Below are 12,540 nucleotides of genomic sequence, written 5' to 3'. Positions count from 1 at the left end.
AAAATACGCTCGGTGTCCGAGCAGCAACCGCCCAGGCACTGACCTAATCGAGCGGTCGCCGCCGAGTGATTTAGGGAACAAAAATAATAGAGACAAAAATAACAAAAGCACAGAAGAAAACCAAAGGAATAGATCGAGCGGTTGCCGCCAAGCTATTTACTGGGTGTTTCAAAAAACATTTCCCACTTTTGATCATTAATAGTTCAAAAACTATTCATCCAATAAAACTGACATTGATATGAGTAATAGCTGGATAGTGTACAATTTGGTTGAAGGTAATTTGGGTGTGAAAACATAAATCAGTTTCATTAAATCTAAGATTGATTTTGAAGTAAGGTTTCAGATTTTGGTCAAATTTTAACCCTCTGTACAAAAATTTAACTTCACACAGAAACCAATGATGTGTATGTGAGTGTGTGCTGACAAAGGCCCTGAACAATGGGCATGCCTGAACCACCTGTTGACTAGACGTCAGTCTCGCGCTCCCTGGCACATGAATGCTTAATCAATAATTCATGTGGATTGCACTGGGCACTGCTAGTCTGAATTCATGCACGGTAAAGTGCTTGCAAACACCACTTTTCATTCCAGCTGGCACTCATTTTCAAATTTTGCTTCACATATCACTAAATTTGGGATATAAATAAGCATAAATGATCTTCAGTTCCTCATTTTAATACAACTGTCTACTAATTAAATAGTCTGACAAATTTTTCGCTTTTTCGATAAAAAGAGATCATTTTTGGTAAAGAGTTCAGCAGCATTTATCATTGGGGCGATTTGTTTCACATTAGATTTATTTAAGGCTCCATATACACAAGTGTATATATACTCTAATTGATGTTCTTTGCTTCCTGTCACCACGTTTACGATAGGACAGAAGGTATTCATTGTAATTTCGCGACTCAACGACAGTATCGGCAGGCGTTTGACTTTACACAGATACGGCCAGAGGCTGAATAAAGACTAGTTGTGATAATGGAATTTCTCATGAATAAATAATGAAGCATTCAAACCCTGGCCATTGTTCAGGACCATTGTCAGGGTGTTAACCACACACTCCCATACACACCCATTGACCCCTGTGCAAAGTAAAATTTTGTACAGAGGGTTGAAAATAGAGCAAAGTCTGGAACCTAACTGTGAAATTAATCAGGGATTTCATGAAATTGATTTATGCTTTCATATTTAAACCACCTTCAACCAAATTGTACACTATTCAGCTATCACTCATATCAATGACAGTGTTATCTGATATATATTTTTTTTAATTATTAAGAATCAAAAGTGGGAAATGTTTTTTGAAACACCTAGTAGAAGCTAAAAATGATAAAGATAACTAGAAATGTCACTATGGCGACTGGTAGGCCTCCGCCATAATGCCTGATTCTTCTAATAGGTCTATAGTACATGTGGACAATGTGTGATGACATTTTCACAAAATTGGCAGAATATTAAAATGACATGTTTGTCACAAATGTATTGAATGTTCACCTTCCTTGACATATGTTTAATTGGATGAATAGGAGAGCATGTATTTGGGGTTTTAAGAACTTTAACTTGACTTTGACCCTTTCATTACTCACTACTCACTCCACCGTCTCAGCGTTGTAGCTAGCTACAGCGAGAGCGCAGTATGATTCATGCACTGCGCGACCGCACATACATGTACATGTAGTACAGTACATCGCATAGAAACACCACACACTGTTCGATCGCTATCATCGCACGTGTTGCATGTCCGCCAGCTAGCAGCAGCAACATCGCGCTGGTTTTGTATGACAGTCGTTTTGTGATATTCTCATGCCCAAGTATATGCGAAACATACTACGGAAATCGTGAAAGTGAATGTCCCGTAAGTTTAGATGATCACATTTTTTCGTTTTTCTTTCTTTGTTTCTTTCTCGTGTTTTCCGGCTTTCCCACACAGACGGAAATAATATCACGAAGCTGGAAATTGGACACCAAAATATGAAAAAGCCGGAATTCCGGCTATTGCCGGAAAACTGGTATTCCTGTTGTGGTGATCATCCACTCCCCAAGGGACATCTACCATCCAAGTTTAGTCAAAAACGGAAATATGGATCAAAAGTTATGACCCATAATAGAAACGCGCCATAAAAATTTAACATTTGGCCCTAAAGTTCATTGACCCCTGCCTGTGAGCATTGACCTTGAGGTGACCTTCATATATAGTAAAATGTGAGACTTTGTATGACCCCTCTTCCCTCAAAGTTTGATTGCAATTTAAAGCCCAGAGTAAAGAGTTATTAAAGTTTTTGTAGAGTTACGGACAGACGACGGACGAACGCCGCAGGCGATCCCTTAGTCTCCCCTCACCTCCGGTGGGCTCGACAAAAACTGCTGGGCGGTGCCAAAATTTCAGCGGTGACCGAGCAGGCTACAAATTGGTCTGTCGCCGCTCTGACTTGTGACCGTAGCCATACTGTGCTTGCATAAACGGGGGGGGGGGGGGGGGGGGGGGGGGGGGGGGGGGGGGGGCACATATTTCTCACACAAGTACAACGTGCAGCGCTAGCTTGAGTGTGATGCAGAAAGTAATATGCGACACACTTTGCGTTGCATCGAGCTGTAAGTAATCTGCGAACATAGTTGTGGATATCAAGCAGAGTTTTACATTGCCATAGCAGGTTTGATTAACTATGTTTTCCTTTGTTTGGAAGTCACAAGATTTATTTCATCATAGCAGTCATCTTGTAACAGCTAACTTCGCTACAAGAGCAGCGATATGCATAGACTTGTGTGGAAGAAAAGTCGGGACTGTGAATGTTTCCTCATAACAACCGTTATCTTGTTATAGCAGTATCTTTACATTGAGTTTCCTCTGTATTAGATATCACAAGGTTTTGTAAACTGGGTAAGCCCTCCCCCCCCCCCAAAAAAAAAAAAAAAAAATTATGTCTTTGAAGTCAATTTCTATTGGCAGCAAAAGGAATGTCTGTCCCAGTGGTTGTTTAAAACCTGTCAAACATTTAGTTACCATTCCCATTATCAGCATGCAGTAGTTTCTGAAATTCTTGAAAACAAAGAACCACTTTCATCTCTCTATCCAGGTCACTTCGTAGAATAGTCACTGCACATACAAGGTATCAACATAGATAGCCAAAAACTAGAACTATCACTCATTGTGATTAATATACCCCCACCCACAACTGAGGGAATTAGCTCAACCAGGACTAATTTCTTTTTAATTTTTTAATAGCAAAAAATGTTACCATGGCAATGCACTGTTCAAAAGTGAATAAATGTATTGCTCACTGTTAGTCATATGTCCCACATCTCAAGTCAAGTGCTCAAAAACTGAGTGAGCAAGATAAATAAACTGACAATTTGTATGGTTTTCATTAAAAATTGTGTGTTATCATGGCAACACAATGTTGGACATTAAGAAAAAATGAAGTTTGCACAATAGCCGTTACATGTGCAATTTCAAGCCAAATGATAAAAGGCTGAGGGGCTTAGTTGAATTCACAATACCAGTGTATCATTTTCATTCAAAATATATTGTTACCATGGCAACACATTTTCAACACTGACAAAAGATTTTTTGCACATCTACGTAACGTAGAGGTAACATATGCCAAATTTGAAGCCAAAATGCTATAACACAGAGAGTTAGGAGAATCAAAATGTTTGCATGATTTTCATTCAAAATGCACTGTTACCATGGCAACACATTGTTCCACAATGACGAAATACGAAGTTTGCATATCTCTGTACTATAGTGGTTGCATGTGCCAAATTTCAAGCCAAATGCTCAAAGACTGAGGGAGTTACCTGAATCCACAATATTTTTGTATGATTTTCATTCAAAATATGCTGTTACCATGGAAACGCATTGATCAACATTAACAAATGGTTAAGTTTGAACATCTACGTACTATAGTGGTCACATGTGTCAAATTTCAAGCTAAATGCTCAAAGACTGAGGTAATTAAGGTTGTACCTGAATCCACAATATTTTTGTACGCATTTTAGTGAAAAGATGCTGTTACCATGGCAACGCATTGTTCACCACTGACTAAAGATTAAGTTTGCACATCTATATGCTATAGTGGTCACATGTGCCAAATTTCAAGCCAAATGCTCAAAGACTGAGGGAGTTACCTGAATCCACAATATTTTTGTATGATTTTCATTCAAAATATGCTGTTACCATGGAAACGCATTGATCAACATTAACAAATGGTTAAGTTTGAACATCTACGTACTATAGTGGTCACATGTGCCAAATTTCAAGCTAAATGCTCAAAGACTGAGGTAGTTACCTGAATCCACAATATTTTTGTATGCATTTTTAGTGAAAAGATGCTGTTACCATGGCAACACATTGTTCACCATTGACGAAAGATCAAGTTTACACATCTATACACTACAGTGGTCACATGTGCCAAATTTCAAGTCAAATGATTAAAGACTGAGGGAGTTAACTGAATCCACAATATTTTTGTATGATTTTCATTCAAAATATGCCGTTACCATGGCAACACACTGATCACCACTGACGAAAGATTAAGTTTACACATCTACGTACCACAGTGGTTATGTGTGCCAAATTTCAAGCTAAATGCTCACAGACTACGGGAGTTAGCCGAATCCACAATATTTCTGTAAGCTTTTCGGTAAAAAAAACTCGTTACCATGGCAACGCATTGTTCATCACTGACGAATGATTAAGTTTACACATCCATATACTATAGTGGTCACATGTGCCAAATTTCAAGCCAAATGCTCAAAGATTGAGGGAGTTATCTGAATCCACAATATTTTCATTTGATTTTCATTCAAACTATGCCGTTACCATGGCAACACATTGATCACCAATGACGAAAGAGTAAGTACGCACATCTACGTACCACAGTGGTCACATGTGCCAATTTTCGAGCCATATACTTAAAAACTGAAGGAGTGAGATTTATCTACACATTTTTGTATGATTGGTTAAAAAAAAACTGCCGTTGTCATGGTAACAGATTTTTTAACGCACACACCAAAGATGTTTTGGCACAACTATATAGTGCATTGATCACATATCCCAAATTCAAACTGAATTGTCACAAAACTGAGAGAGTAGTTCGATCCACAACATTTTGTAAGATTTTTATGAAAATCTGCCGTTGCCATGGCAACGCAGTATGAAATACTAATGAAAAAGGTGTCTTGCACATCGGCCTGTGGTAGCAGTCACACATGCCAAATTTGAAATTAATTGCTCAAAAAATGAGAAAGTTGTTCGATCCACAAGATTTTAGGAAAATTTGCCGTTGCCATGGCAACGCATTATGCGATATTAACGAAAAAGGTGTCTTGCACATCTACCTTTGATAGCGGTCACACATGCCAAATTTGAGGTCAATTGCTCAAAAAATGAGAGAGGAGTTCGATCCACAAAATTTTGCAAGATTTCTTTAAAATTTGCCGTTCCTATGGCAACCCATTGTGCAATACTAACGAAAAAGGTGTCTCGCACATCTTCCTTAGATTGCGGTCACACATGCTAAATTTGGGGTAAATTGGTTAAAAAATGAGAGAGTAGTTCGATCCACAAGTTTTTATGAAAATATGCCGTTGCCATGGCAACGCATTACACGATACTAACGAAAAAGGTGTCTTGCACATCTACCTTTGATAGTGGTCACACATGCCAAATTTGGGGTCAATTGCTCAAAAAATGAGAGAGGAGTTCGATCCACAAGATTTTGCAACGGACCGACCGCCCGACCGCCCGACCGCCCGCCCGACCGCCCGACCGACCGACCGACCGACCGACCGGCCACCCGACCTCAGAGTGATTCCTATATACCCCCCCTACACACTATGTGTGGGTGGGGGTATAAAAAGCAGTAGTGGCTAGAGTTTGCAAAATGAATTTCTATGTACAAGTAGCCAATCAAAACTTGTTTTGAATTACATAAGGAAGGTGTTTGATGGCATTTATTTTGTGATCATCCTATACAGCTTGCCTGCTAACAGGCTACCATTGTAAAACTAGACATTGTCAGGAAAGTGTTTTAGGTTGTACATGGCCATCTGGGGATTGTAATGAGCGAAAAAGAGAAGTGCAACGTGAACGGAAGAGTTCATGCTGTACAAAATACCTGTGTATATGGAGTTATGGTAGCAAATTGGGCATGGAGTTCCAAGAGCTGAATCAACTGTGGAGACTTCTTTGCACACTCTGCAACATAAGCGATGTATCTGGAGATATGAGGATAAAATAAGACAAACTTAAGGCTAACAATGCATTCAAAAGTTCTATTTACTGTCTTTAAAGCCCCAGTCGCTAGAAAAATGGCTTGATAGTCATAAAAAAGGTGAATTATACATTTTTAGGAAGCTTAAGTTCATAGGAATGCAAATAATTAAGTTTCAGGACATAAAAACTTTTCTAAGAAAAATGAGACACTCTTTACTGAATGTGAAAATCTGACCTGATGGCGAAGTTAGATTATGTCATGTTATGAACAAAGCAGCACTGCTGTGCTGTTGCTACGCGACGTGGTGGTTCAAAGCTTGAATTCTTTGTAATCCGTAGGCAAAGTGCAACGAGGTGATGAAGTCGACAAATGTCTCCCTCACAGAATCAGGAACATGTATATTGTTCATTACAATTTGTGTAGATTTCTACGTGCTGAAGGTAATTTGCTTATTTAAAGAAAGAATATAGATCTTCACTTTCTAGACTGTTTACTTGAATGTGCTTTTGTGCCTTAGTCTTGACTCTTGAACAGTCCTTAACTCTTGCTAGTAAAACAGAACCCTCTGTATATTAGATGTTTACACAAATGCCACATAGGCTTACATACCATTTAGGCTACATCGAATACAGATGTATGTCAATATTTTAGTTTCAGTTTTTAGTTTCACTTCATTTCCACAAACATTAGGATAAAGTTAGCTTTTACACATACATGGTAGGCCCCCATCTGCATACCCTTGACTGATTACCCTGTATATTCAAACCACAAGCATGTCCATTCGTATGTAAATGATAAACCTCTCGCGTTTCTCTTCCCTTTTCTCTGTGTTTGTTCTTTTTAATGCTCTAGCAGGAGAGGGTGGTATGCGTATATCAATATATCCTGACTTGCCTCTGTATTGGAAATGAATTAATAAACTTTAGGCCACATGTAGCATTCCGATCATCTCTTTGAAATTTCAGTTTGTTTTTGTTCAACCCAGTGAGGGAGCTGTAGATAGAGTAGAAGGTATGCAGTGTTTAGTATTAGTGAAGAGCTTTTTCATGCTACACCCTGCCGAGTATAGTGTGTTTGAAGGAGTTCTGCATCGTTCTGCCTTGGAAAAGGCAAAGCTTTTATTTTCATCATGGCTGTTTCACTATGCGTAGCCATGGGTGACTGGTGTTGTTGGCATCTGGGCAGTAAAGGACCGAGTATCATGCTATAATCCCCCTGAGTTACGTGGTAAGCGTTCAATTTGATACATCTTTCTTCTTTATAAAGTCAATCACTGCTGATCGAATTACACAATTCTGATATGACACGTTTCACTGAAACCTTATAAAGTAAAGTTTATGCACGATGCAAGTACTGGTGCATGAGTGCTACCATTGATTTCCGAGGCAAAATTATGGTATGCCTACATGTAAGGGTGTTTTTGCTTTGGAATTAATAAGACAATACTTAGTATTGCTTCCACTTCTAACTGTCCCCTTTGAAGATGTGTTGATCACAGGCGATCATCATGATTTATCTTGTACGTATAAGCTTATGTTCCACACTTTTGGTTCGAGGAGACCCATAGCTACGTGGTTAAAGGCGCTATCTCTTTCGCTGGAGCCGTACGTTTGGATCCATGAAGTTTCCAACCAGACAGGATGCAAAGCAAAAATCGTTTTTCTTCTGATTTTTTTTTCTTCAATTGAGGTAATGCCCCTTTTGTCCAGGTATAAATCACAATGTCATGTAAATGCACACACTCAATGCTATTTCCCTTCTTTTCTATTGGAGGCTTCATTGCTTTTACTGCTGGTAAACCTTAAGAGGCTTGAAGCTGTAAGAGCTCTCCCAACTGATCATATTATATACAATTATATACAACAACAAGATTAGAAATAGCAATCTTGGTTATGCAAATAAAGGTCAAGTTCATATTTGAAAAGGCCAAGGTTAAAGTAAAAATAATCTATGAAACACTTTATTGTCATGTTTCAATTTGTTTGTGTCAAGGACCACTTGGTAAATACACTGTACTCAGAAAGCCTGTTAATCGACTTAGGCCTATTCACACACACAGACACAGGTTTGCATGAGAGAAACAATTAGATCTGAATTATGAAGGTACAAACATATTATCTCAATATAACTTCAAGTTGCTAAATCACACTATTTTCATTGTCGATCACAGGTGACCAATATCTGATGACCCCCAAGCGTATCACCAACTCGTCTTCAGTGACAAGTTTCATATCTTGTATATTTTACTTTTGACATCTACAATGTAGGCCTAATTGATTTCTCTCATGACACACACTGGAGGTTTAGAATGGTCAACTGTAACATTTTGGATACAAAAATAAAATGCCTGTTTTGTCTAAACAAAAAAAACCAAAACAATGAGAATATTGTAAGCATTCACGAGTGTATGTTACATTATTTACTTGAGGCTGTGACTACATGTACTATACATTTCATTGCTGTTCCCATGGCCCTCAAAAAGAAAATTCAGAATGTTAGATATACCAACAATTTACTGGATGGAACATATTGAAAACTTTCGGTCATCTGCGAAGCTGTGCTTCCGCGCGAACGCTTCAACACGTAAAACGGGTAAAAAATCGATGCATTTTTCCACAAAATCTGCCATAACTTCTATTCTATTTAAGAAGCAAACTTTGGGCGCCCGGATTCTGAAAGTGGACACTTTAGGAATTATTTATGTGTATATATCATTATTGTAACATTTGTAGCAGTGACGTAAATTTGATCAGAAAAGTACCTTAGGGCTGACGTCCACTTGGGCGCGGACAAGCCCCGGAAGGGTTGCGGAAGCAAATTTTGTTATTTCGGCATCCTGTCCGCGACAGACGCGGAATAACTTTGTGAATCGGCTTGTCCTGGGACATTCCTAGGACTGTCCGCGGACTGTCCGCGGACTGTCCGCGGACTGACTGCGGACATTCCTAGGAATCATTCCGGAAGAGCGCGAAATACCTCGGAATATGCTAATCGTAGCCGGGCAGCGCGGAAACATCTAGGATTACACCAGGAATGAACGCGGACAATCAGGATGCCTTCCGGACAACACAAGTTAGGCATGCGGACAAACTGCAGACAATACCAGGAAAATGGAAAGGTATAAATTTGGCGCTGACTAAAGCCAGTCGGAGATAAAATTTATGGCACGGCAATAACAATTCAAATTAATGCACATCTTACCACGACCCTTGTGTCCACACGATGGTCGTGGGAAGAAACTCCGACCAATTTATGTGCGAGGGTCGGTGTAACTTCCGGAAGTGGTAGCGCCGCGCTCGTCGACCATGCGATTGCACTTTTTTACCAGTGGCATTTGTCTTCTCCATTCTTGTTTATGGAAATTTCTGCATGAGCGCTAGCTTCTTCGTCGCGATCGACTAGGATAGAATTGCTCTACACGCGCACGTGTAGTCGCAAAATGTCAACATTGCGACTTGACCCAGGAAGTTTTACCTAGGTCGTAAGGCATGCAAGTTGATAGATACTCCGAGGGCTTGTCCGCACGGGCAATTTACTCCGACCGGCTAGTCATGGTAGCGAGATACTCCTGAGAAAACTCAGGAGTATCTCGTTCAGAGGAAGAGGTCGTGGTAAGTTCCTCCGATCGGAGGAAGTTACCACGACCTTGTTCAGACGGGCACTACTCCGACCTATCCTCCGAAGTTACTCCGACCAAGCTTCCTCCGACCCTTCCTCCGAAGTTACTCCGACCAAAACTGCCTCCGTCTGAACACAGCTTTTGACTTTTCCTCATTTGACTGCTAGCCGTCATTGATGCTCCTTGTTGTGCTTTCGCAGAAGCGGCTGATATTATAGTAATATGATTGGTCAATATTATTTGATAAATGTGACCACCAAAAGTCGAAGAATAGGATTGTCTGCATGTCGGCTGACGACTCATTTTTTTTTTTTTTTGATTTGTCTCATCTGGGAGAACAATTTTTTCTCTGCCTACAGTCACATGGATGATATTCACAAACTTTTTGAACCATATATATATATATATATATATATATTATACATAAAAATGTAAATGAATATACATATATATATATGTATATATAATCATGTTGATAAGGTAGTCCACGTGTGGGCAAGATAAAAAGATAAGTAACAAAACTGCAACAAAGTTCATGCTGTATTCACCAACGATTTATTTCTTCACAAGAAATAAACCGTTGGTGAATACAGCATGAACTTTGTAAAGTTCATGCTGTATTCACCAACGTTGATGAATACAGCCTGAACTTTGTTGCAGTTTTGTTACTTATATATATACATATATATATATATATATATATATATTCTTTATTCCCTTTTTTAGACCTGTGCTTTATCCATCGTGAAGTATACACATGTTTTGTCTGATACTTCTGTAGAGCATGCTTAAATGATCCTAATCATTAAATTTGTTTTTCTTTCTCTGATTTTTACCCTTGTGCATCTCTAACCCTCTCTTATTTTGATCACTTTTGAACATTTTCAAGTCCCAGAATTTTTTTTTCATGCTTAGAGCTTACTAGCCTATTGGCAATGAAGTGTAAAAATGGGGAAATATTTTTAACCTACTTTAATTTACTTTTTTTTTTTTTTTTTTGGGGGGGGGGGTTCAGCTGGGCTGTCAAATTGGACAATCGAGTTTATTTGCAATTAAAACAAAAAGAGATGAAAAAAGATACTAGAAATATCACTGAAAGTGATTAATACCCCCGCCCCGTGACGACAGTCTTACCCAAGGAATGATCTTTCCTTGATCTTCTGCCATTTAAATGCCGTTACCATGGCAACGCAGCTTCCGACACGTCCGAAAAATATGTCTTGCACATCTTCCCACCAAGACTATTGTGTGTGCCACATTTCATGAGCTTCAGTCAAAAACTGAGGAAGAAGTTCAATCCACAAGATCTTTCCTTGATCTTCCGCCATTAATATGCCGTTACCATGGCAACGCAGCTTCCGACACGTCCAAAAAATATGTCTTGCACATCTTCCCACCAAGACCAATGTGTGTGCCACATTTCATGAGCTTCAGTCGAATACAGAGGAAGTAGTTCAATCCGCAAGATCTTTCCTTGATCTTCTGCCATTTATATGCCGTTACCATGGCAACGCAGCTTCCGACACATCCGAAAAATATGTCTTCCACATCTTCCCACCAAGATTAAGGTGTGTGCCACATTTCATAAGCTTTGGTAAAAAAACTGAGGAAGTAGTTAAATCCGCAAGATCTTTCCTTGATCTTCTGCCATTAATATGGCGTTACCATGGCAACGTACTTTCGGGTACTGTCAAAAAATGCGTCTTGCACATCTACAACCAAAGGCACACATCTGTACCAAGTTTCATGGAAATTGGGCAAAAACTGAGGAAGTAGTTTGCAACACAAAATTTTCCATCATTTTGGCTCATAATATGTGAGCTGTTACCATGGCAACATACTTTTTGTCACTGTCAAGAAATGTGTCATGCTGACCTATATCCTAAGACAAACATTCAATATGAATTCCATGAGAATTGGAAGAACACTGATGAAGCAGTTTTGCCATGAAGCATTTTGCCCTATATTTTACCAATAACATGCCGTTACCATGGCAACGCACTTTTTGCCACTGCGGAAATATGTGTCTTGCACATTAACATATTCAGATGAACATCTGTACCTAATTTCATAAAAATTGATCAAAAACTGTGGGAGGAGTTCGCGACGCAAGATTTGTACCCATTTTTGCCCATAATATGCCGTTACCATGGCAACGTACTTTTGGGTACTGTCCAAAAATACGTCTTGCACATCTACAACCCAAGGCACACATCTGAGCCAAGTTTTATGGGAATCGGTTGAAAACTGAGGAAGTAGTTCGCGACGCAAGATTTGCAACGGACCGACCGCCCGACCGACCGACCGCCCGACCGACCGCCCGACCGTCTGCTGATTCCTATATACCCCCTTCAAACTTCGTTTGGCGGGGGTATAATTATAAGGTAATAACAACTACGAAAATAATTCAGGTAAAGAATATTTCTGAAATGATTTGTGATGCTTAATGTGTACTTAAATATATACACTCAGCAAAAAAGAAAACAAAAGAAAGACAGAAATTTAACACTTTTTCGAGTTCATGATTTATTGCCTTTTCTCTCATTTCACTGGAATTTTGAAGTGACAGAAAATTCTTCATTTTCCTCCATCATCTTTAGCTTTCATTGTTATTTTGGGCTTCAAAGATATTACATTGTAATGAGACCACAGGTATATCTTTGCAACTGAATTCATGCTTTTTAGTAAGATGAATTTGTCTTT

The 12,540-nt window shown here is 39.2% G+C and overlaps 1 protein-coding gene across 1 annotated transcript in view; it reads right to left on the bottom strand.

The window, feature by feature from the left end:
• The window catches only part of LOC139711010 (cilia- and flagella-associated protein 206-like), a 205,095-nt gene that overhangs the window by 20,924 nt on the left and 171,631 nt on the right, over window positions 1–12,540 (bottom strand). The window contains exon 13 of the mRNA XM_071622927.1: window positions 6,120–6,219. Coding sequence (XP_071479028.1) covers window positions 6,120–6,219 — 100 coding nt within the window. The remainder of the gene's footprint in view (window positions 1–6,119; window positions 6,220–12,540) is intronic.

The sequence above is a fragment of the Diadema antillarum genome, unplaced genomic scaffold, assembly GCF_040938485.1.
Source record: "Diadema antillarum isolate AM-2024a unplaced genomic scaffold, OU_Dant_1.0 seq00001602_RagTag, whole genome shotgun sequence".
Classification (NCBI taxonomy): Eukaryota; Metazoa; Echinodermata; class Echinoidea; order Diadematoida; family Diadematidae; genus Diadema; species Diadema antillarum.
This window is presented reverse-complemented; position numbering and strand designations above follow the sequence as displayed.